The sequence below is a fragment of the Rhincodon typus genome, chromosome 34 (genome assembly GCF_021869965.1).
Source record: "Rhincodon typus isolate 14 chromosome 34, sRhiTyp1.1, whole genome shotgun sequence".
NCBI classification, from domain to species: domain Eukaryota; kingdom Metazoa; phylum Chordata; class Chondrichthyes; order Orectolobiformes; family Rhincodontidae; genus Rhincodon; species Rhincodon typus.
In genome coordinates, this window is record NC_063365.1 from 4578441 (window position 1) to 4603664 (window position 25224).

The following is a 25224-nucleotide window of genomic DNA, read 5'->3' on the forward strand; positions in this document are numbered from 1 at the left end:
TTTTGTGACAGACAGGAATGAACGATTCATACAGTTCATCCATGCACAAGTAACGTCCCAAAAATGGTCTAGTCGGACGGAGGAGCTGAAGAAAATTGGTATGAGTAGAAAAATAGTTTTCAGGAAATAATTGAGATTAAAGACCAATAAATACCCAGGATAATCTCCATTCCAGAGAACTTCAGGAAGTGCCCCCAGGAATAGTGGATGCATTGATGGTTACCTTTCAAGGTATTTTAGAAATTGAAATAGTTACAATGGATTAGGTGGTTGCTAATGTAACCCCACTATTTTTTTAAAATGTAGGAAGGGAGAAAACCGGAATTAAATATGAGCGGCAATAGATTGGGAGAGGGGGTGGTGCAACGAGACCTCGGTGTCCTCATATACCTGTCACTGAGAAGGAGCAGGCAGGTGCAGAAGGCTGTGAAGAAGGTAAGTGGTATGTTGGCCTTCACAGCGAGAGGATTCAAGCACAGGAGCAGATATATCTTGCTGCAATTGTACAGGGAATTGGTAAGACCATGCCCAGAGTATTATGTGCAGTTTTGTTCTCCTTATGAGGCAGATGTTCTGGCCATTGGAGTACATCACACTGCTTTCTGGGATGACCAGACTGATACATGAAGATGCATTGGATCTGTTGAACTACATTCGCTGGAGTTTAGAAGAAAATGAGGGAGAATCTCATAGAAACATATAAAATTCTAACAGGCAGTGGTAAATGCAGAAAGGATGTTCACAAAGCTCAGGGAGTCTAGAACCAGGAGTCGGAGTCACAGTCTCAGGATATGACATAGGCCTTTTAAGGCTGTGATAAGTAGAAATTTCTTCATCCAGCAAGTGGTGAGCCTGTGGAAATCTGTGCCACAGAAAGCAAACGAGGCCAAACCATTGAATGTTTTTAAGGAATTAGATATAGTTTTTAGGGCTAAAGTGATCAGAGTTCAGGGAGAAAGCGTGATTTGGTTTGATGTGATTTATTGTCATGGACCTAAGTACAGTGAAAAGTTCTTTTTGCATGCAGTACAGGCAGATCATAACATATAATGACATATAGATCATGGGGTGGTTGAACAGAGACAGACAAAATTAGAGCTGCACGGGAGGTAAACAAAAGCAAGATCAACATTAGATACGAAATTTCAGAGGTCCATTCAGTGTAATAACAACGGGGAAGAAGCTATTCTTGAGTCTGTTGGTATGTGTTTAAGCTTCTGTCTCTTCTGTCTGACAGAAGAGGTCAGAAGGTATTATAAGGGGTGGGAGGGGTCTTTGGCTGCTTTTCCAAGGCAGTGTGAAGTGTAGATATAGTCGATGGATGGGAGGTTGGCTTGTGTGATGGTCTGGACTGTGTTCACAATTTTTACAGTTTCTTAACAGTCCTGTGCAGAGTAGTTGCCATATCAAGCTTTGATGCACCCAAATAAAATGCTTTCTGTGGTGCATCTGTAAAAGTTGGTGAAGGTCTTTATGGACATGCCAAATTTCCCTAAGCCTCCAGGGGAAGAAGAGGCGTTGCTGGGCATTCTTGACCATCTTATCTACATGGGTGGCCCAGGACAGATTGTTTATCGTCACTCCCAGGAACTTGATGCTGATATAAATAGAGGCATGTCCTCCTCACTTCTTCCTGAAGTCAGTTTTGCTGACCTTGAGGGAGGCATTCTTATCTTTGCACAAAGACACCAAGCATCCTATCTCCTTCCTGTATTCTGACTCCTCATTGTTTTGTTATCCAGCCTACAACATGGTGTCATCAGCAAACTTGTCGATTGCATTTGGATGAAATTTGGCCACGCAGTCATGAGTGTACAGGGAGTCCAGTAAGGGGTTGTGTACGCATCCTTGTGAGGTGCCACTGTTAAGGATTATTGTGGAGAAGGTGCTATTGTCTGTCTTCACTAATAGGATAGAATAGTGAGGTGGATGATCAACCATGATCATATTGAATGTTGGAGCAGGCTCAAAGGTTCAAATGGCCTACTTCTCCTCCTGTTTTCTTTCTTTGTTATCCTGTAAGTTCTGACATTAACATTGTTCTCTTGTGGCAGAGTGGTGGCATCCCTGTCTCTAGGCCAAAAGATCCAAGTTCAAGTTCCACTTGTCCCGTAGGTATGTCATAAGTCAAGATGTCAGCGGAGGAGTAGGCTTACCTGATAAAAGAGAGCTCTTCTGTCAAAAAGCAACTTTAATGGGCTCTGGAGCAGAGGCAGCGTGGCTACAGAGCCGGTGGGTCAGCCTGTGAAGCTTGGAGCAAGACTTTTACTTCTGTGCAATGGGCCCCTGGCGGTGGCAAGGTCTGGGCTCGTGTAGCATGAAGTGGGACTGTAACAGCAGGGAAGGAAAAGTTGGACTCTCTCTCTCAATTTTTTTTAAAAATTCTGTTAATGTGAATGGCACCTATGTACAGTGATGGTATACATTTTTCACTGTGTTTTATATTGAATACACTCGACAAATGATTCAATTCATAAAATGTCTGAACTGGTTGATTCAAACTACTTACAAGAACAAAGCTTGTCAGCAGTTAAATAATCCTCTCACTATGATCTCTGTATCCATTGTAATCTGCTCTCTACTTGTTCTGCACTGCTGTAATCATTTCTGCTCTTCAGCTTTCTCCTCCACTTTCTATGTTGCCAGTTCATTCCTCCACCCTTTCTCCTCTGTTTATCCTCACTTAAAAGTAATCTTATCTATTTCACTGGCATCTTTCTCAAAAGGTGAGATTCTTACTTTGTTCAGATGTCACTTTGCAGTCAATAGTTTTATAAAATCAGACTTCAGCAGGTCATCGGTCTTCCTAATTCACCACCTCATTCTAGTTTTGTCACCCGTTGAGATGTCTTGGAAATTTATGTTTTTCAATGTTAGGTATGTGCCATCATTCAGAACATTACTGTGAAGTGGAGGATGGATTAAAGAAAGCTGTATCTTCTGTTCAGTATGAAGTGCTATCTGGTTGGATGCTTCATAAAGCTTTCTGAATGCTGTTTCACTCATGTTTTAGCGAATCTGACATCAATAATATCTTGGTGACCCTTGAGTAAACTGGCTCATTAAATCTGTATTATGAGTTGTAGTCTGTGGATTAGTATCCATAGGAGCCAAGCAGCCTAGTTATCAGGGATTGTCTCAAATCTACATTTAATGTGTGTGAAAGACTTAACTAGCACACTGTGTTGCCTGGTGTGCTTACTAGACCTTTTGATTCTACTAACATTCAATGCAGAATATTCTGACAAATCTGAACTGTTGTGTTTCAGTCGACTCCGCAGGAAGATTGCTTGTGGCTGGAGGAGCAGCTGTAGGTCTTGGGGCACTTTGTTACTATGGACTGGGAATGTCCAACGAGATTGGAGCCATTGAGAAAGCTGTGTAAGTATGTAACTGTGAGCATTTGTATGGAATGACAGAGCAATTTGATACAAATTTAGAATGACCTTTCAAGAATATTCACTACAGATCATTGGAATGTTTACCTACATGTAATGTTCAGAGTTGATATTTAGCATTCTGTTTTCACCAAATGGCAAAGATTGCAATTTAAATTTAACTACTTTGTTTAAAAGTCATGAGTGTTTGCACTGAATTGCCAAAGAATTTTAGCAGCAAATTTGAGCTTTTTGGGTGACACTGGCTGACCAGCCACCATTTATTTCCTATCCCTAGTTACCCTTGAAGGGGGTGGTGAGCTACCTTCTTGAATAGCTGCATTCCATGTGGTGTAGGTAGACTTATAATGCCTTTGGGAAGGGAATTCCAGGATTTGAACCTCACGAGAGTGAAGGAGCAGTGATGTGTTTCCAAGCCAAGATGGTTAGTGGCTTGGAGAGGAACTTGCAGTTAATGGTGTTTCCAAGTATCTGCTGGCCTTTCCTTCAAGATGGTAGCGGTCACGGAATTTCTGCAGTGCATCTTATAGATGATAAGACACTGCAACCGAGTTTTCGTGGAGGGAGTGGATGTGGTGCCAATCAAGCAGGCTGCTTTGTTCTGGATAGTGTCAAGTTTGGAGTGTTGCTGGAGCTTCACCCATCCAGGCAAGTGGGGTGTATTCTGTCAAAGTCCTAACTTGTGCTTTGTAGCTGGTGGGCAGGTTTCAGGGAGTTAGGAGGTGAATTATTCACTGCAGTATTGCTAGCCTATGACCTTCTCTTGTAGCCATTGTATTTATATGGCAAATCCAGTTGAGTTTCTGGTCAATGGTAACCCACAGAATGTTGATAGTGGGGGATTCAGTGATGGTAATACCATTGAATGACAGGGGGTGATTGAGATTTTCGTAGCTTGGCATTTGTGTGGCGCGAATGTTACTTGCCACTTGTCAAGCTAAATCTGGATGTTGTCCAGATCTTATTGAACTTAAACGTGGACTGCTTCATTATCTGAGGAGTTGCAAACACTGCTTGACATTGTGCAATCATTGGCAAACATCCCCATTTCCGACCTAATGATAGAGGGAAATTCATTGATGAAGCAGCTGAAGATGGTTGGGCATCGGAGATTATCCTGAGGATCTCCTGGTGTAATGTCCTGGAGCTGAGATGACTGACCTCCAGTAACCATAATTATATCTCTCTGTGCCAGACAGCCCTCTAATCAGAGAGTTTGTGCCCCCCCCACCCCCCATACCTATTGATTCCGGTTTTTGCTTAGGGCTCCTTGATGCCACACTTCCACATGTGGCCATGATGTCAAGGGCCATCACTCTCGCCTCCCCTGTGAGTTGGGATCAAAGTTCTGGGATAAATATCAAGTGGAAAATGTATACATGAGGTATTGTTATTAATTTTTCCAGTTCTGGGACCGTACGGACGTAAAGTAATGGTTTCTTCCGGTTGTCTAAATTTCTCTTGAGTATCTTGAGTAAAGTTGACAAACCATGTGCAAAGAGCTGTGGAAAATTGGAGGCAGGAAATCAAAGTTGCTTTCTTAGCAACAAGGTTCCTATTGTTGTACTTAGTGGTTATTGATTTTAAGATGCTATCCACAATGAAGAAAAGTAAAAGCTGAGAAAGTTCAGCTGTTTTGCCAGAATCATTAGAGCTGGGAAGAGCACAGGACAGACATGTATTCTGAGTTACTAGAAACTAGGTTATTTTAGAATGGCGACTTCATTTGTCTCTGGCTGGGTAACCAGTCACAGAGGGCAGACTTGTATTGTTTCATCAGCCACCAGGAGACCTGGTAATTGCACAGGTTAACTTGAGCAGGAAGAGCAGGGAAAACCCTCTCTTTCTGGAGCATATCTTTTAACTACCTCTAGCCTGACTGGATTGGCTCCCTCTTGAACATCCAGTTTGCCAGTTCAGGTGAGGCAGGTGAAAATACCCAGTGGAGGGGAGAGGAAAAGAAAAAATCACCTGATTTTCTTCCCTTTTGCTTTCACTAGACTGCTGCTTTACAAGTGGTAGTGGTCCTCCAGTAACCAGACAAATTCTTCATCTGTGACTCCAGTCAGTGTATGTTTGTGGGATATTGGCCCTCAGTGCTCATGAATAAAAGGGAATTATCCTGTAGTCAACAAACTCTGGAACAGAAATTGAATAGGGAAGAAATGGAATAAAGTTTGATACTTTAAACTCTGCTTCATTTGAAAGTGATTTCACATGACATTACCTCTCTACTTAAGATAAACAAAGTAGAATTGACAGTAGAAAAAGAATTTCTGAATCCGGAATCGGAGACTGAAGTAAAATTAGCAGTATGTTTCCTATCAAAAGCAAGTAATTGGAAGTTGATCTAAGTTCACAGTAGGGATGAGTACTAAAACTAATAATTTTTAGGATTGAAATCTCTAGCATCAGTTGTAAATGTAGTTTAAGTTATATCTATTAGTTATGGTCCATGAATGATAGTTTCCTGTTTACCAACTAGGGATGCTGAAGTCAATTCTAGTACCTAACTGCTACTGTAACTAAGATCAGCTCAGTGATCAGTGTTGAAACTTGGGACCTCCTTACACTATTTGATCTAGCTTGAAGTAAAGCATGCTGGCAATGGAGAAATATTTGGAATTAATGTCTGACTTTATAAAATGCCACTAACCTGATAATCTATTCCCGCAGCGTTTGGCCACAGTATGTGAAAGAACGGATCCGCTCCACATACATGTATTTTTCAGGAGGAATAGGACTCACAGCACTGTCGGCTGTAGCGATCAGCAGATCACCAGCAATCATGAATCTTATGATGAAGAATTCCTTCCTGGTAAGTTATTAAGAATAGTCATGGGCACCACCTCGCATCACTTAGTAAAGCCTCCATGATGATGTGCTGATGTTTGCATAAACACTTCCAAAGGTATTTCATTGAACCATCTTGAAGATTATTTTAAAAATCTTCCCTCCAGGAAGGGGTTGTTGCAAACTAATTTTTAATATTGTTTGATAAGGAATAAATAAATCTCCCAGGATTGTCTTGGACAAGTCAATTCAGGTTAGTTTGGAATTACTTTGCTAGTTTTGTTTTTTGTCATGTTGACAAGACTTTACCCTGACTGTGTAACCAGTCCTGCAACCAAAGTGAACTCTTCCCAGAGCCGAACGTCATAATTCACATCTGTCCTGAGTTTACCAAGTTTATAATATCCATGTATGTGATATTGCTTGATGATACTGATAGGGTTTGTGCTGGAACTTCAGGATTGGCCACATAGACTTCTTGCATCTCTGAGTATGCACATCTAGCACATGACTGCCAGCGAATTTAGTAAGTTATATCTTGCAAGAAATTAAGCATGTCATCAGCGCTAAACTAGTTTGTACCTTGAGTCAAGGAGCCTAAGTAAAGCTGATAAATAAACCACTGCAGTGCTTTGCCTTCTGCCACGTGGGGAGTCTTGAGGCATTGTTTCAAGTTCTCATGCTGGGCTGTTGTTGACTTAAATCCACTGCAGATCACCACTTCCATTGATATATCATAATGATTTGATCTAAATACTTGTTTGGCAACAGAGCAATATAAATGTAGATTGTTAAAATTTAGATTGTTAGAAGGTATTGTCTTTGTTGGTAACTACCTGTACACCTGTGCTTCAGATGCATATTTGTAATCTTCAGTTTTTAATGAGTTCACTATGAAATGTTTAATTGTTAAAGTAACTTATATCCAGTACTGCTCAAAAAAACTTCTAAACTTTGATTTGATCAGTAGCTTGGAGAAAGACTTAGACTCAAACTGCTCACCAATAGCATTATCCTAGTTAGCATTTCAGGATAAAATTACAATGATTGTTGGAAAAACTCAGCAGGTCTGGCAGCATCTGTGAAGAAAAAGTCAGAACTGAGGAAGGGTCACCGGACCTGAAATGTTAACTTTGATTTTTTTCTTCTCAGATGCTGCCAGGCCTATTGAGCTTTTCCAGCAACTTCTGTTTTTGTTCCTGATTTACAGCCTCTGCAGTTCTTTTGGTTTTTACAGTGATTGTTGTCTGTTTCCGATCTGGCTCCTGTAATTGATTTGTTCTGCTGTATGGCTTAAGTGTTGCATCTGTCTCCTGAAGTTTGATTTCCTTTTCTAACTGCTAACAGGCAATAGGAGCCTCATTTGCAGCAATGATAGGAGCAAGTGTTTTGGTGAGGTCTATACCCTATGAGGAAGGGCTGAATTCGAAGCACTTGGCCTGGCTACTGCATTCAGGTGAGAACTGTGTTTAAACATTTTGATTTTAACCTAACTGGTTAATATCTGTTAAAGTGCCAGACATAGGAATTTCATAACTAAATTATATTGACATTCAGATGCCGTACTTTGTTTATTTCAATACTTTAGCATTTAAGCCTAATAAACTTTCAACTTTTGACATTTGAAAACCTAGATTTGTTAATCTATGATTTTATTTCTATTCAGGTGTGATGGGAGCTGTGGTTGCTCCAATGGTTCTTCTTGGTGGCCCCATCCTAATGAGAGCTGCCTGGTACACAGTAGGGATTGTTGGTGGTCTCTCCACTGTGGCTATGTGTGCCCCCAGTGAAAAGTTCCTGCACATTGGTGGGCCATTGGCTGTTGGTCTGGGATTGGTTTTTGCTTCCTCTATAGGTAAGTGACTTCGGTGAAAGTCAGTCTGTGCGTCTTTGAGGTTTTAATCTATTTTTGAGAATGTACTCATAGGTAAATTCGTGCGCTTTTTCAGGCTCCATGTTCCTGCCCCCTACCTCTGCATTTGGCGCTGGTCTGTATTCTGTAGCTGTCTATGGAGGCCTTGTCCTTTTTGGCATGTTCCTGTTGTATGATACCCAAAAAGTGATCAAACGAGCGGAGATGTACCCAGTATACAGCGTTCGGAAATTTGATCCCATTAATGCGTAAGTATTGGATTTTTTCCTTGGTTTTTCTTTTGCAGAAGAATAAAGGAAGGATGTTGCAATTGTACAGTACCTTTCTTGTTTTTGTAAAACACCTTCGTTAATAAAGTTCATTTGATGTGTACTTGCGGTAGTATTGTAGGTAAGCGCAATACGTTTCAAAGCTGCAGTGTGATTAATGACCATATCATCTGTGTTAGCGATTAAAGTTTGAGGGACTGAAAGTTACCACTGTCTCATTAAAGAGTAACAACTGGTGGTAGTTTAACCTGAGGGTTACCATGCCTCAACTGAGGGGAGAGGTTGAGAACTGGTGACCTCAGTGTGGGAATCGAACCCATGCTGTGCATCGCAAACCAGCCATCCAGCCAACTGAACTAACTGATCCACATGAGGAATAATGGTTGGCAAGGACACCTTAACAACTCTCCAGCTCAAAATGGTGTCATGGGATTAGACTGAAATTACTTGCAATTAAAGTTGGGAAGAATACAATCACCTTCACAAGACTGAAATCCCTACTGCAAACTCCATATCTTCACCACCATTGACTCCACCCACCCCCCAAATCTGTCAAGCAGAGCCTTCTCAATCTTGGCATCCTATTTAATCCAGTTCCTTTTCACTCCAAAGATTGCCCACTTTCAGCTATATAATGTTGCATTTCTTGGCTCTCCCCTCAAGTTTATTTCCTACTGAAATTTCATCCTTGTTTTTGTTAGCTCTGTTATGACTCTTCCATAATCTGCTTTACTGACCTTCATCTGTTACATTTGTAAAATGTGAGCTCGTTTCAAACTCTTCCCATTTGCTAAATAAAAGCAAGCCCTATTCACCCTTTCCCAATTGCTTATTCACCTACATTGACCTCTGGCCCTTTATCGCCATGGTTTTAAAATTCTTATTCATGTTTAAGTGCTTCAATTAACTTAACTTTCCCTATCTTTATAATTGCCAACTCTGGAGTCATTTTTAAAATCCTTTCACAGGAATCGGGCATCACCTCCCTCTTCCAAGTAGTAGAATTTCTTCATAATACTTGCCCTCCTCACCATCTGACACTTGATTAAGACGTACCTTAAAAATGTTTTTGACCAAGTTTTTTTTGTCACCTTTTGTACTATTACTTTTGATTTGGACTCCTATCTGTTTGATTTTGTTGTGATGTAATGGCTTGAGATGTTATACACCAAGGGCACTATAAAGCTGGAAATGTTGCACAATATCTATTCAATATCTTGGACTCGGTTGACAATCAGAGCTTTTCTCAAAAATAGTTTTTTCAGGATATTTGGTCCCTTGATTAACATTGTCCTTTTACTACTTTGTGCTTGAATTCACTCTCAAATGTCTGTTACTTTACACTGGCCGATAGTTTCACGGCCCTTAGGATCCAGTAACACTTTCAATTACTTAGTAATCCAGTAAGTTGATGTTTAGAAGCAACAGACCCAGAATCCATTTTGATTATAATTCACAAGGAGCATTAACAGTTACAAAGGCATCTTCCTGGCTGAATGCAAATTATAATACTGCTTCCCATTCATTGGATTGGCCCCTAAGCATCTTAATCTATTTTGTCAGCAACTCCAAGTGTTTCAGGTAGATTCTGAGTGCTGCTTTAAAGGTCCTCTATTTTTGCCAAAAAGCGTTTCATCTTTCTGCAGTTACCATTAATCAGTAACTGTCCTCTATAAATGAGTGGTCCAGATCTCTTAGTGTCTTTTCTGTATTCTTGAGGTCTTTACAGCCCAGGTCCTTGTGGTTGAGCAGCTTGCCTCCACATGACTCTTGATTGAGCTAAAGTCGGCCACTCCAGTTTGATAGTTTGACCCGAACATGAGGCCAGCCATTGGCCCAGGACTGAGCCTGAAGTCAGTCAATGTAATGAATCCTGGCTGCAGAATCAGATACTGTCAAGCTAAGTTTCATACCCATGCCATTTGGCTGAAAGCGCAATCAAGGTGAACACAGTGTGGAGCTGGATGAACACCAGGTCAGGCAGATTCAGAGGAGCAGGAAAGTCGTCATTTTGGGTTGGGACCCTTAATCAGGACTGGGGAGGGGGAAGAAAGCTAGGGAATAAATAGATGAAGGAGGGGTGGGGCTAGGGGAAGGTAGGTGGGATGGTGATTGGTGGATGCATGTAGTCGGTAGAGTGGATTGGTCAGTGGGAACGTTGGGACGGATAGGTGGGAAAGAAGATGGACAAGTTGTGTTAGGTCAGAGAGGCAGGGATGAGAGGGAGGGTTGGACATGGGATGAGGCTGTGGGTGGGGAGATTTTGAAACTGGTGAATTATTTGTTCAGGCCATCGGGCTGTAGCCTCCCGAGGTAGAATGAGATGTTTTTCCTCCAGTTTGCCTGTGGCGTCATTGTGGAACTGGAGGAGACCCCAGGATGGGCATGTTGCCCTGGCAGTGGGAGTTAAAATGGTTAGCAACTGGAAGGTGGTGGTGGCTTTAGCATAATGAGCGCAGATGCTCCGCGAATTGGTCACGGAGTCTACGCTTGGTCTCCCTGATTGTAGAGGAGGCCACATCGGGAGCAGTGGATACTGTGGACCAAGTTGGAGGATGTACAGGTTTGGATTTGGAAAGTTTGTCTTGGGCCTTGGATGGAGGTGTATGGGCAGGTGTAGCACTTTGTGCAGTTGCAGAGAATGGTGCCGGGGGTGGTGGGGTTAGTGGGGAGTGTGGAGCGGACAAGGGAGTTGCGGAGAGAGCAGTCCGTACGAATAGGGTGGGGAGGGAAATATCTTTAGTGGTGGGGTCGGATTGTAGGTGGCGGAGGATGATGCACTGGATGTGGAGGTTGGTGGGGTGGTATGTGCACCTTGACTGTAACATGCTCCGCTTGCTGGTAAAGTTAATAGATAGTGACAAATGGCGTCCTTCTGAACAATGTGCACATTTCCACAGTCTGTAGCCTACATTCTTTTAAGCATCTTTACTGTGCAAATTGAGTCTAATAGATGATCTAAATCATACCCAAATTTTTTTTCCATATTCATTCATGGGTTGAGGGCATTTATTGTCCATCTCTAGTTGCCCAGAGGCAGTTGATACTCAACCACATTGCGTGTAGACCAGTGCAGGTAAGCATGGCAGTTTCCTTCCCTAAAGGACATCAGTGAACCAGATAATTGTATACTGGAGACAGTAGGCCTTTCAGGTTGTCTAAATCATGGATTCTTGGTTGGCAATCAATATAGGAATCAATATAGGAAACACATGGTACAGGCATATACTGAAAGAACGTTTTTGGTAAGGACTGAAGAACGTCTTTCTAATGTTAAATTGCAGGGTGTCCTGTGCTAAGTGCTGGAGAAGTATATTGGGGGCATACGTGTAAAATTGATCCTGCAATAATGTGACCCAGCAGATTCAGTCTTTCAGTACATTGGATGTCACGAGTAGGTACGGGAGGAGTGCCGCCAAGAGGAAGTTACCCATGATCAAAGTGGCAGTCTTTACATGAAACACCATGCGACTGTGTTAATCGACAATAGCACAACCAAGATCAGTTTCGGCTTCCATCTGATCTACATGCAGTCTTAAATTGGTCAAGAGTTATTCGAGACTTCTCCCTGATTGATTGACACTGAGCTAATGATAGATCCCTAGACCCCAGTTAAAACACAATGTGATCTGTACTTTTGATTAAACATGAAGCACTTTGATGTGCTAGTGTTAATCTTTGTGCTTCTTTCTAGGTGTATGGGGATCTATATGGATACATTAAATATCTTCATTCGAGTAGCAACTATTCTGTCAAGCAGTGGCACTGGCAGGAAGAACTGATGGGAAGAAAACTGGCTGATTAAACTAGGACTTTGTGAATCTGCTTTCCAATATGTATAAGTTGCTGAACCATCACTGTACCTGCTGATCAGAGCCAAGTATAAACCCTCTGCTGAAATAGCTCGCAATAAAGGGACAGTGGCTTAACGTGGATATTCTTTGCACCTCGTTTGTTTTCGATGAAGAATAAAATCAGTTATAATCGGGTATATTGAGTTCTACATAGGTCTCTGTGTGCACAGAGAGGTGATCTTTATATTTTCAAGATTTGAAAGCCATTTTCATGCAATTTCAAAGATAACTTGCATTTTTATTGCTTCTGTTCAATAAAGTTTTCTCAAATGAAACTGCAATTAATAGTTGTAACATTGTACCAGGATGAGAAAGATTAGGCAAGATCTGCAAGGCTTATTTTGTGGTCCAGTGTTGTGGCTGAAGAGTAACAGCATGGTTGAATTGTGAATGTAGAAATCTTGAGCTGAAAAGTTGTGTACAACCAGTCTAAGCTTCAAGTACGTGTACTGTTTATATTCGGTGTTTGATGGTTACCGTCAAGAATCTACTCTTGAGACAATTGTGATTCGCCATCGGGCCATGAGAGGTAGGAGCAACAGCCATTGAGCCTGCTGTGGCATCCAGTAAGAACACAGTGCATCTTGGAACTTTGTTTTTGTGTGGGATCTGGGTGTTGGCAACAGGCTGCTTGTTGCTATTTGCCCTTGAGCGGGGAGTGGGTTGCCCATACATTTGAGGGTCACTGTGAGTCAGACACATTGCTGTGGGTCTAGAGTTATTTTAAGAACAGCAGATTTCCTTCTGTAAAGGGCATTAGTGAACCAGATGTGTTTTCACAAAAAATTGGCAACGGTTACATGATTGTCATTAGGTCAGCTTTTCATTCCCTTTCGGTGGCTCAGTGGTTAGCACTGCTACTTCAGCACCAGGGACCCGGGTTTGATTCCACCCTCAGGCAATTGTGTGGAGTTTACACGTTCTCCCTGTGTCTGCGTGGGTTTCCTCCGGGTGTTCTGGTTTCCTCCCACAGTCTAAAGATTTGGCCATGCTAAATTACCTATAATGTTCAAGGGTATATAGCATAGGTACGTTAGCCGTGAGAAATGTAGGGTTACAGGGAAAGGGTAGGGGAGTGGGTCTGTGTGGGATGCTCTTCAGAGGGTCAGTGTGGACTTGTTGAGCTGAATGGCCATCTTGTACACTGTATGGATTCTGGGAAAAATTTTGCTTTCTGTCTTGAGCCATATCTCCAGAGCTTTATCTTGAGCTTCTGGATAAGTAATCCATTAGAATTAAGGATTTTATAACTGCTCTCGGGGGCTTTTAGGATAGGCAGGAAGGAATTTATTACTCTCTTGGGGTTGTGCAACTTGGAATGCTTCCAGTGGAGGTGGGAATAGATTAATTCTCTGGCATAGCAAGAATCTAAGATTATCAGGGATAGATGGGAATGTGGAATTCTGAAAGAATCATCATGGTTCTGTGAAAGGGAAGTCATGTAGGACAGTCTATTGGAATTTCTAAAAGAAATAAAGGAGATCCCATTCATGTATTATACTTAAATTTCCAAAAGGCATTTGACAGAGTTCTTCATGAAATGTTGTTGTGCAAAGTACGAGCCCGTGGCATGTTGAGCGAGATACAACATAGCTAGAAGATTGGTGTCTAGGAGAAAACTATGTACATGTATAAATGGGTCTTTTCCAGATTGGCAGGATAGGATGAGTGTGAAGTCTTGCAGGGAGCGGTGTTGGCTCTCAACAGTTTACCATTTATATCAGTGACTTAACCACCATGACCTATTCCTCTTGTCTAAGTTTGATAGTAAAGTATGTTTTAAAAATGACTTAACAAGGAATGATATAAATTGGTTAAGGTTAAATGGGCATGAATTTGGCAGATGGACCAAAATGTGGGAAAATGTGAAGTTGTTCACTTTGGCAGACACCACAAAATTTCGAGATGGAGGGGGATCTAGGGTTTCGAATGGATGAGTCATGCAAAGTTAGTATTCCCTGGTGATGGACTAATGGCACTGTTGCGAAACTATTAGTCCAGAAACTCCGCTAGTGCTCTGAGAGACCGTGTTCAAATCCTGCCAAGGCTGACGGTGAATTTGAATTCAAGACAATATGTGGAATTAAGAACCCAATGGTGGCCATGATTGCTGCTTTATCAGGGCAAAAACCCACCTGTTTCATTAATGTACTTCAGTGAAGGAAATCTGCTATCCTTACTTGTCTGACCTATATTTGAATCCAGACCCACAGCAATGTAGTTGACTCTCAACTGCCCTCTGAAATGTCCTAGCAAGCTACTCACTTCTACCAATCACCATGAAGTTTCAAAAAATACCAACAGTATGTGGACTGCAGTTATTCAAGAAGACAGTTCACCACTACCATCTTCTCACAGAAAACTCAGGATGGGCAATAAATGCTGGTCCAGCCAGTGACACCCAAGTCCAATGAGTGATTCTTTCTAAAAGCAAAGGTACAGCTAGTGATTAAGAATTTTAATGAATTGGTATCTTTTATTAGGAGAGGAACCGAACATAAAAGCCAGGACATTAAAAAGTTGGTTAAGATCCCGAATCTAAATAGTCTTGACAAGGTGGACATGGAAAGGTGCTTACTCATGGGTGAATGCACAACTAGATGACGCTTTTAAAATTAGAGTTCACCCTTTTAGGATAGGCAGGAAGGAATTTATTACTCTCTTGGGGTTGTGCAACTTGGAATGCTTCCTGTGGAGGTGGGGATAGATTAATTCTCTGGCATAGCAAGAATCTAAGATTATCAGGGATAGATGGGAATGTGGAATTCAGAACACAAGTAGATTAACCATGATCTTACTGAATAACAGAGCAGGTTTGAAGGGCCAAATCACCTACCACTGCTCCTAGTATGTATGTCTGTTCTTAGTAAATCCCCAGGACCTGATGATCTCCACCAGGATGTGTGGAAAAAGATAGCCACCAAATTTATGGATACATCAGTGATCATTTTTCAAAATTATATTAATTCCACAACAGTGCCTGTGATTGGAAGCTTGCCAAATGTAACGCCACCGTTTAAGAAAGGAAGGAGAATTTAAACCGGGAACATTAGACTTGATGTCAATAGAAGGGAAAATGTTAGAACCCATTATAAAGGATGTAATTACTGGATATTTGGAAAATAACTGGACGGAGTCAATGTGAATTGGCAAGAGGAAAATCGTGTTTGATGAACCAGATAGGGTTTCGTTTTGAGGTTGTTACTAGCAAATCAAGAAGGAGAAACTGGAGGATGTGGTGTATTCCTGCTCCCATGTCCATATTTGCCAATGGTTTTATCAACAGCACCAGAGCTTATACATATTTTACTGAAATTTATGTGGTGACTGTGCACTGCTGTTACAGGAGCAGCATTGATGCCTAGTTCTTCGGGAGTGTATTTCGCTCCTGTGGGAGTGATAAGTAGAAATTTGCTGGAACTTCTGACGTAGACTCATTCACCCTTTTTATTTGGAAGAATGGGGAATAGCAAATGTGGTTTAAAAAAAACAAGTTTAGCTGCTGTTGTTTTCAATCCAGACACATTTATTAATGATTCTATCTTTAACCACTGACGAGAGAAATGAGCTTATTGTTTGGTTAAAACTCAAGTAAGAGAGATTTAAAATAATTATAGGATTATAGTCAATACCACTACTGACAGACTTGGTCCCAAATGTAAGTGTCCTTCCCTGGCGAGTTTTCAGATTACTGAATTTATCTCAATTAAATAAATTTACAGATGTATATTGTAACAGAAACATTTGAGTTAACCAATATCATATCCTGACTTAAGAATTTGAGAATAGATTTAATTATTTGTGGGTCATGCATTAAGTGTGAGTCTGCAACTTTTTAATGCTTGCTTAATAACACTTTATTGTAAAAATCAATCCTGGTTTACAATATAATAATGGTTATAATGTTATGTGGTGTAGGAAAATTAAAATAGTCAATTCATCTAAAACTAACTAGCAGTAACGAATGCATAGAGATAATGTTGGTTTTGTACATCCAACTAGAAAGAAACCTAACAACACACTCTACTTGGAAATAAAACAGTGTTCAAATCCCCATAGAAACAGATGTTCAGAATGTTCACATTTAGACAGCAATATATGTGAAGTGTTTAAATTCACCGAGACACAAAGTCAGCATATATGAACAAATATTTTACAAAAACCCGTCAGATATAAATTTGTAGTTTTATTTTGTGTCTTATCTCAGCCTTTTTGAGGAGATCTTAGAAAATGACTCTGGGTTTTGTGTCAAAGATGGCTGACCTGCTTTGCCTTAAAAGCTTGCTTTAAGTATTTTCTATGTAAATTTGAGAAACAGTTGCTAAAAATGAATTTCTTTTTTCATTTCATGTTATGTGAAAAAGTATTTTGTCAAGCTAAATTGGGCTTTTCTGCAAGTATCTGCAAATATGAAAGATATAGGTCTTCCACCAGCCTGCTGCCCCTGAACAAAACTGTCCCTGACTAAAACAGAAATTGCTGGAGAAACTCAGCAGGTTTGGCAGGAAGAAAGTAAAGTTAATGTTTTGGGTCCAGTGACTCTGACCCTGACTGTCAAGATTTCTGGAGAGTCAGTGGACAGTATGAAGGTGCAGACACAATTGGTGAAAATCAACATTGCCTCCAGTGGCCAAGTGTTTTGCCAAGTGAGTAACAGAGTGTTCAATGTCAAAGAACTCAAGCCCAATACCAAGCTTCAGGGCAACAGTATTACCAGCTCTTCTGTATGTGTCAGAGATGTGGACAATGAATAGCAGACACCTCAAATCTCTTGAGAAATTCACAAAATCCTGTGAAGATGCTGGGAGGATAGGCACTGGAATATTACCTTCCTCTCTCGGGCCAACATACCCAATACCAAGGCACTGCTTACAGTCAATCAGCTGTTTTAGGTAGGTCACATTGTCCATATTCCTGACACAAGGCTGACAAAAAGGGGTTCTCTCTTCCGAGCTTCTGACAGTAAGCAGAGAAAACTCTTCAAGGATGACCTCAAAGCCTCCCTGGGAAAAAAAAAATCAAGCCTCTTCCCCAATTTGTGGGAGTCTCTTACCCAAGACCACTGAAACTGTGCGAAGAAGCATTTGCAAAGATGCAGACTGTTGTGAGCATCAGTGACAGGCCCAGATTGTGGGCCAAGTTCAAACAGTGGAAAGAACGTGCAAAAAAAACCAGATCAACTCATCCCCTTGCCAACCCCCCCTGCAGTGGGATGTTCCCATTCAGAATTGGGCTGGTCATCACCTCAGGACCCCCAACCCTGGAATGGAAGAAAGTCATCATAGATCCCAAGGGATGCTGAAGGAGCGGTAGGTATCTTCACTTACCTGGTGGTTTTTCTGTCATCCTTTCCCATGCAGACTTGTTTATGAGTCTCAGCCTTGGCAAAGATTCAGATTCAGTGTTGTTCAGTTTTTAAGATTTTATTCCCAATGGTATTTTGTTTTGAAGTTTAACACTACAAAGGCTCCGTTAAGATGCCCGAATGCTGTTCTTTTAAATCCAGACACATTGTCAAAACTGTTAAAGAATTACAGCTCATAGCCCTGGATCAGACTTTACAATTGAGTTTCAGTTAAAGGGGGGTGATCATTCACATTTCAAGGTGTTTTGCTTTCCAGTTTGTTTACAACCGTTGCTGGTACAGTATTGTCAGTTTGAAACCCGGCTTCCTGTAGCTGTTCCCTGAGATGTAAGAAAGTTGTCCATTACAAATCCAAACACTCAGTCAAGTGGAGAATAGTAGTATAAGTGGTATTGTCACTAGATTAGTAACTCAGAAGGTTAGCCTAATCCAATAGTGGCATGGGTTCAAATTCCACACACACACGCCCCCACCCCCCCCCCCCCCCACCCCCCCCCCCAGGGTAGCAGGTGCAATTTCAATTCATTTTTTTTTAAATCTGGAATATGAAGCTAGCCTCAGTTTGGATAGCACAGTGGTTCAGTAGTTAGTACTGCTCCCTCACAGAACCAGGGACCCAGGTTCGATTCCATCCTTAGGCAGCTGTCTGTGTGGTGTTTGTACGTTTTTCCCCTTATCTGTGTGGGTTTCCTCCCACAGGCCAAAAATGTGCAGGTTAGGTGGATTGGCCCTGGGAAATGCAGGGTTACGGGGCTGGGTCTTGGTGGGATGCTGTTCTGACAGTTGATGCAGATTAGATGGGCTGAATGGCCTCTTTCAGCACTTTAGGGATTCTAGAGTTCTGTGGTGACTGTGATGGCTATCAACAATTGTGACACCAATCCATTTGGTTCTCTAGTGTCCTTTAGGGAAGAAAATCTGCTGTTCTCCTCCTGGTCTGACCTACATGTGACTCCAGACCCATAGCATGCCGATCATGATTGGCTACCCTGTGAAATGGCCTTGCAAAGCACTCAGTTTAAGGGTAATTAGGGATGTACAGCAAATGCAGGCCCTGCAAGTGATGCTGACATTCCATGGAAGAATAAAGTAAGGAAAATGCCTTATTATTTGAGAGATTCACCATGTCGAAGCTCAGACTAGACTGGTTTGTTTGAATACCATTGGAAAATGGAGGCCAAAACTAAAGCTCAGAGGCTTCGAATGAACATACAGAACTGGGGAACATGAATGAAGGGTCATTAATCATACTCCATTCTAAACCAGTCCTTCTCCTACCCCACCCTCACAGCTTTATCATCTCCCAGAGAGACACAGAAAGAGGGTAAAATCCCAATGTCAATAATGGGATGAAAATCTGGAAATGTCCTCAATGACCTCACCAGCTGATCAAAAGGACCCTAGGACAATATATGCATCCCATGCGAGCGTGAACTGTTCATCCATATTAAGCTCTTTGTCCCAGGCACAAATCTCCCCAGGTTCCTCTTGAAGGTGTCAGAGAGCCAGGGGATAGCACATGACCCAGCCATATTTTCTAGAGTGACACTGCTCCTTAGAAAATGTAACTCAACATTCTGTCTGTTTCTAGTCCTTCATGGTTCACAAGTGTATGCCCCTCATCCTCTTTCGTTTGTCAAACTGAAATAAACTCTATCCATTAGCAAGCAGTCAAGTGTACAATTTATATTAGGCCTCAGTTAGGCAATCTCTCTGTCTGCACATTACTCTAAAGTGAACAGAATAGAATAGAAATTTATTGTCAACCGGTACTTTTACATGAAAAACACAGTGATAAGTTTTATAAGTCGCCCGTAAAAGGTAACTACAGATCTTTATGCAAGGAATCTTTCCTGTGGCTCTTCTCTGAGCCCATCCAGTGCTGGGGGAAACCAGAATTAGGTGCAGCATTTCAGATGCGGCCTAACCAGGAACCTGTATAATAGAATGGAGTCCTTTGATTTGAGCTGAATTTTAATACAGTTAATATCCTCTGCTTCAGCTATGACTACTGTGCACTGATGATGACCCTTGAATGATCTGTGATTAAAATCAATGTGAACCACTCACACAATTGTTCCCCTGTTTTTCTTATCCACATGTACTTTCTTTCTTTTACAGACTAAATACAAACAGCCATTTTTTTGGCAATTAATATCTGTTCTGCTTTTAGGTACAATGGTATTAAATGACACTTAATATATTGGCTTTATTTTACTTGAAAAATCTTTATTTTTCTGGATCTCCTTCTGTACTTTGGCAAGGTTGAATGCAAATTACATTGCTGACTCTGGGCTTCCCCTATTCACAGTTACTTCTTGTGTCCACAAGATGGAAACAGAATACCACAGTGCACAGAATATCAGCCTCTCTGCACTAACCCTAATCCCAACCTGACCCTGAAGAAGGGTCTAGGCCCGAAACGTCAGCTTTCCTGCTCCTCTGATGCTGCTTGGCCTGCTGTGTTCATCCAGCTCTACACCTTGTTATCTCTGGCCCTACTGCAGTTGGACCATATCTTTCAGTCTCTGAGTGGGTACAGGACCATTCCTTTCATATTCTGCGTGGGTGAAGGATCATATTTTCCAGTCTCTGGGTGAGTACAGGACCATAGGTTCCAGTCTCGGGGTTTTGGTGGGGGGTATGGTTTGTGAGGACCGTACAATCCTTCTTGTCTTCTCACTGTTTCTTCCAATTCCTCAACCAGTTCAAACAAATGCAAGTGGAGGCACAGGATTGTCTCCCTTTATTAACTGAGACTGTCCTCAGCCTTGTCCGAACGGGTTTACCTCAAATCAATGCAATATTTGGGTCATTTCTCCTAAAATGTTTAAATGTGGCTCATTGTTAATTTTGTTTGATGACACTCTTTGGGATATTTTATGAGTTTAAAGGCCCTTTACAAAAGACCGCTTTGTGGAGCACCTGCACTCTGTTCGCGACAAATGACAACACGTTCTGCTCACAAACCACTTCAACTCCCCCTCCCACTCCCTGGGTGACATGTCCCATCCTGGGCCTCCTCCAGTGTCACAATGACACCTCCCGCAAACTGGAGGAACAGCAACTCATATTCCACCTCAGGAGCCTACAGCCCAAAGGTCTCAATGTGGACTTTACCAGTTTCAAAATCTCCCCACCCCCAGCCTCATCTCATGACCAACCCTCCCTCTCATCTTTGACCTGACACAACCTGTCCATCTTCTCTCCAACTTATCCGCCCCTCCCACCTCACTAACCAATCCCCACCACTCCCTATCCGCACTCACCTATCACCATCCCACCTACCTACCCCAGCCCTACCCCTCCTCTCTCTATTTATTTCCCAGCTCCCTGCCCCTCCCCCATTTCTGAAGAAGGGTCCGGACCCAAAACATCAGCTTTCCTGCTCCTCTAGAGCTGCCTGGCCTGCTGTGTTCCTCCAGCTCCACACTGTATTATCTCGGACTCCAGCACCGGCAGTTCTTACTATCCCTTTACAAATGCAACTTGTTGCGATGCGCCAACATCTAATTTAAGAGCTGCCCTTGAATTTATTCTTCTGTGTTAACATAATGAAAACGAGTCTCTTGAAACTGCCTTTCTGGCTATTTTAATGTCTCTGCACTCTGAACATGTTGGGTTCATATAGAGCTGGAGTTTATTGCTGTTCATTACATTCCATGCAGTTTACAAGCTTAGGATAAACAACTGAAAAATAAAACCACGTGTAAGCTCTGTAACTTTGAGATCTGGACCTTAGGTTTTTGGGTGAGTTCTCATCTGACTTATCCCCAAGATGCTGTGTGAATGCTAAGTTATTTTAAAACAGTTAGACTGCATTACCTTCAACATCCACTCCCTCCACCACCGACACTCAGTAGCAGCAGTGTGTACTATCTACAAGATGCCCTGCAGAAATTCACCAAAGATCCTCAGACAGCACCTTCCATGAACACTTCCACCTAGAACCGCAGAAACATGGGAATACCACCCCCTGCAAGATCCCCTCCAATCTTCTCACCATCCTGACTTGGAAATATATCCTTCAGTGTTGTTGGGTCAAAATCCTGGAATTCCCTCCCTAATGGAATTGTGGGTCAACCCACAGCACACGAACTGCAGTGGTTTAAGAAGGCAGCTCACCCCCACCCCCTCAAGGGCAACTAGGGACCCATAATATAGTCAACCAGTCAGCAACACCCATGTCCCTTAAAAAACAAAATGAACTGTGCTTTTGCTTTCACTGCATCTCAATAGAAAATCCAGCTGATGTCATTGAGCAATTTCACAGGTCAGTATGTATCTGTGAGCCGGATCTCATGCCTTGCCACTACCTGTGCGGTTCACTTGGCTGAAGGAGTCTGAAGCTGTGTCTGAATTCCACATTTGCATTTTTGTTTGAGAGAAACTAAAACATTATTGATAATTGTAAACCTTTGACTCAACACACTGACCGATAAAGGCAAGCGTGCCAAACGCCTTCTACACTATTCTGTCTACCTGCGACTCCACTTTCAAGGAACTATGACCCTGTACCCCAAAGTCTCTTTGTTCAGCAACACTCCCCTGGACACTCTCTTAAATATATAAGTCCTGTCCAGATTTGCCTTACCAAAATGAAACACTTCACATTTATCTAAATTAAACTTCATCTGCCACTCCTCGGCCCATCTGATCTAGGTCCTGTTGTACTCCGAGGTAGCCTTCTTCGCTGTCCACTACACCACCAATTTTGGTGTCATCTGCAAACTTACTAACCATACCTCCTGTGTTCACATCCAAATCATTTATATAAATGAAAAAAAGCAGTGGACCCAGCACCAATCCTTGTGGCATACCACTGGTCATTGGCCTCCAGTCTGAAAAGCGACCCTCCACCACCACCCTCTGCCTCCTACCTTCGAGCCAGTTTTGTATCCCAAAGGCTAACTCTCCCTGTATTCCATGTGATCTAACCTTGTTAACCAGTCTACCATGAAGAAGCTTGTTGAATGCCTTACTGAGGTCCATATAGACAATGTCCACCACTCTTCCTTCATCAAGCACTTCTTCAAAAACTCAGGCAAGTTAGTGAGACACAATTTCCCATGCACAAAGCCATGTTAACTATCCCTAATCAGTCCTTGCCTTTCCAAATGTATGTAAATCCTGTCCCTCAGGATTCCCTCCAACAACTTACCCACTACCGATGTCAGGCTCACCTGTCTATAGCTCCCTGGCCTTTCCTTACCACCTTTCTTAAATAGTGGCACCATGTTAACCAACCTCCAGTCTTCCAGCACCACACCCATGCCATCAGTGATACAGCTAGCTCAGCAAGGGGCCCAGCAATCACTTCCCTAGCTTCCCACAGAGTTCTGGGTTACATCTGATCAGGTCCCAGGGATTTATCCATCTTTATGCGTTTTAAATCGTCCAGCACCATAGTTTTCATGTGATCTTGAGTTTATGTTCAACTCACCAACTCAAGAAAACAGTTATGTTTTCCTTTCTTCCTCCTGATTGGCTTCAAGTTCACTGGGATACATTTTTAATATGATTTTCAGCTTGAACAAGATGAACGAAATGAAGATTCCATCACTCCAATTTGCGCAGAGCCTTAACTTTGAGGATATTGGCTGATTCTGAAATTCTCATCCTTTGCTTACAAATCCCTCCATGGCCTTTCCTCCCAATCTCTGTAACCTCCCAAGCACTAACACCCTGGATATTACTGTGATCCCCAAATCTCGACTTCTGTACTTCCCCAGTCCACAATACAGGAGGAATGTGATTGCACTGCAGAGTGTGCGGAGGAGATTTACCAGGATGTTGCCCAGGCTGGAGAGTTTCAGTGATGAAGAGAGATTGGACAGACTGGGTTTGTTTCTCTTGGAACAGAGGAGAATGAGAGGGGACATGATTGAGATGGATAAAATTATGAGGAGCACAGACACGGTAAACAAGAAGAAACTTTTCCCCTTGGCGAAGGGATCAATGACCAGTGGACATCAATTTAAGGCAATGGGAAGAGGTTTAGAAGGGAATTTAGGAGAAACCTTTATCACCTAATCGAACGGTGGGTATCTGGAACTCACTGCCTGTTAAGGGTGGTAGAGGCAGTAAACCTGAGAACATTTAAGAAGTATTTAGATGTGTGTTTATGATGCCAAGGCATAAAAGGCTAGGGGCCAAGTGCTGGAAAATGGGATTAGAATAGTTAGGAGATAGTAGGAACTGCAGATGCTGGAGAATCCGAGACAACAAGGTGCAGGGCTGGATGAACACAGCAGGCTCCACACTCCCCTCCAGCTCCACCACACCCGGCACTTTTCCCTGCAACCGCAGGAAGTGCTACACCTGCCCCCGCACCTCCTCCCTCACCCCCATCCCAGGCCCCAAGAAGACTTTCCACATCAAGCAGATGTTCACCTGCACATCTGCCAATGTGGTATACTGCATCCGCTGTACCCGGTGTGGCTTCCTCTACATCGGGGAAACCAAGCGGAGACTCGGGGACCGCTTTGCAGAACACCTACGCTCGGTTCGCAACAAACAACTGCACCTCCCAGTCGCGAACCATTTCAACTCCCCCTCCCATTCCTCAGACGACATGTCCATCCTGGGCCTCCTGCAGTGCCACAACGATGCCACCCGAAGGTTGCAGGAACAGCAACTCATATTCCGCTTGGGAACCCTGCAGCCCAATGGTATCAATGTGGATTTCACAAGTTTCAAAATCTCCCCTCCCCCCACCGCATCCCAAAACCAGTCCAACTCGTCCCTGCCTCCCTAACCTGTTCTTCCTCCCACCTATCCCCTCCTCCCACCTCAAGCCGCACCTCCATCTCCTACCGACCAACCTCATCCCTCTTCTATCCGCCTCCCACTCTCTCCCTATTTATTTCAAAACCCCCTTCCCCTCCCCCTTTTCTGATGAAGGGTCTAGGCCCGAAACGTCAGCCTCTCTGCTCCTATGATGCTGCTTGGCCTGCTGTGTTCATCCAGCCCTGCACCTTGTTGTCTTAGAATAGTTAGGATGTTGTTTTTGACCAGTGCAGACTCAATGAGCTGAAGGGTCTTTTTCTGTGCTGTAGACCTCTTAATGGTGGCTGTGTCATCAACTGAAGCGCTAGGCTTTTGAAGTGACCTTTGTTGGATGTTGATTAGTCCAGGTGAAGAGAGATTAAAGAGCCTTTGGAATGTTTAAGCAATAGCTAGTTTATTCCATAGACAGGAATTATGCACAGCTCGCTATAAATAGGCCTACCTCTACTGAAATCATGGTCAAACTCCCTCTAAATCTCTCAGTCATGTGTCCTCTTCCATCATCATTATATGAGGTAACTCACACAACCCAAGATATTAAACTGATCATGACAAACCCCTCAACCCACTCCTCTCAAACTCTTTCTCTTATTTTAAGATACTCCTTAAAGCTGCCCCTTTACCCAATCCTGTGTTCGTCCCTCCTGATGCCCTCTAATGTGGCTCGTTGCATTCGGAATAAGGTAGATGTATTGATGGGGCAAATCGAGATCACAAGAGCTTTAAACTAGTTAAAGTGGGGAGAGCCCAGCAAAGATTATTAACATTTCCAGACCAAGTAATAGGACAGAGAGTATGGAAAGGGTCAGGAATCTAACTTGAGTCACAGCAGATGAGGGGACAACTGTGAGAAGGGGAGGCTGTCAATGCAGTGTAGGAGTTG

At 42.5% G+C, this 25224-nt stretch overlaps 1 protein-coding gene across 1 annotated transcript; it reads left to right on the forward strand.

The window, feature by feature from the left end:
• The first annotated feature begins 1956 nt into the window (after positions 1-1956).
• Positions 1957-12268, forward strand: ghitm (growth hormone inducible transmembrane protein). The gene is made up of 6 exons (XM_048616250.1): positions 1957-3381; positions 6075-6216; positions 7539-7647; positions 7858-8046; positions 8141-8312; positions 12028-12268. The coding sequence occupies exons 1-6, from the start codon at positions 3230-3232 to the stop codon at positions 12113-12115; spliced, it is 852 nt and encodes a 283-aa protein (XP_048472207.1). The 5' UTR covers positions 1957-3229; the 3' UTR covers positions 12116-12268.
• The last annotated feature ends 12956 nt before the right edge of the window (positions 12269-25224 follow it).

Coding starts and splice junctions, on each gene's coding strand:
- ghitm (XM_048616250.1), top strand. CDS start 3,230: ATGCAGAATATTCTGACAAATCTGAACTGTTGTGTTTCAGTCGACTCC. Junction 8,047..8,140: donor GGTTTTTGCTTCCTCTATAG/GTAAGTGACTTC, acceptor GCGCTTTTTCAG/GCTCCATGTTCCTGCCCCCT. Junction 8,313..12,027: donor AAATTTGATCCCATTAATGC/GTAAGTATTGGA, acceptor GCTTCTTTCTAG/GTGTATGGGGATCTATATGG.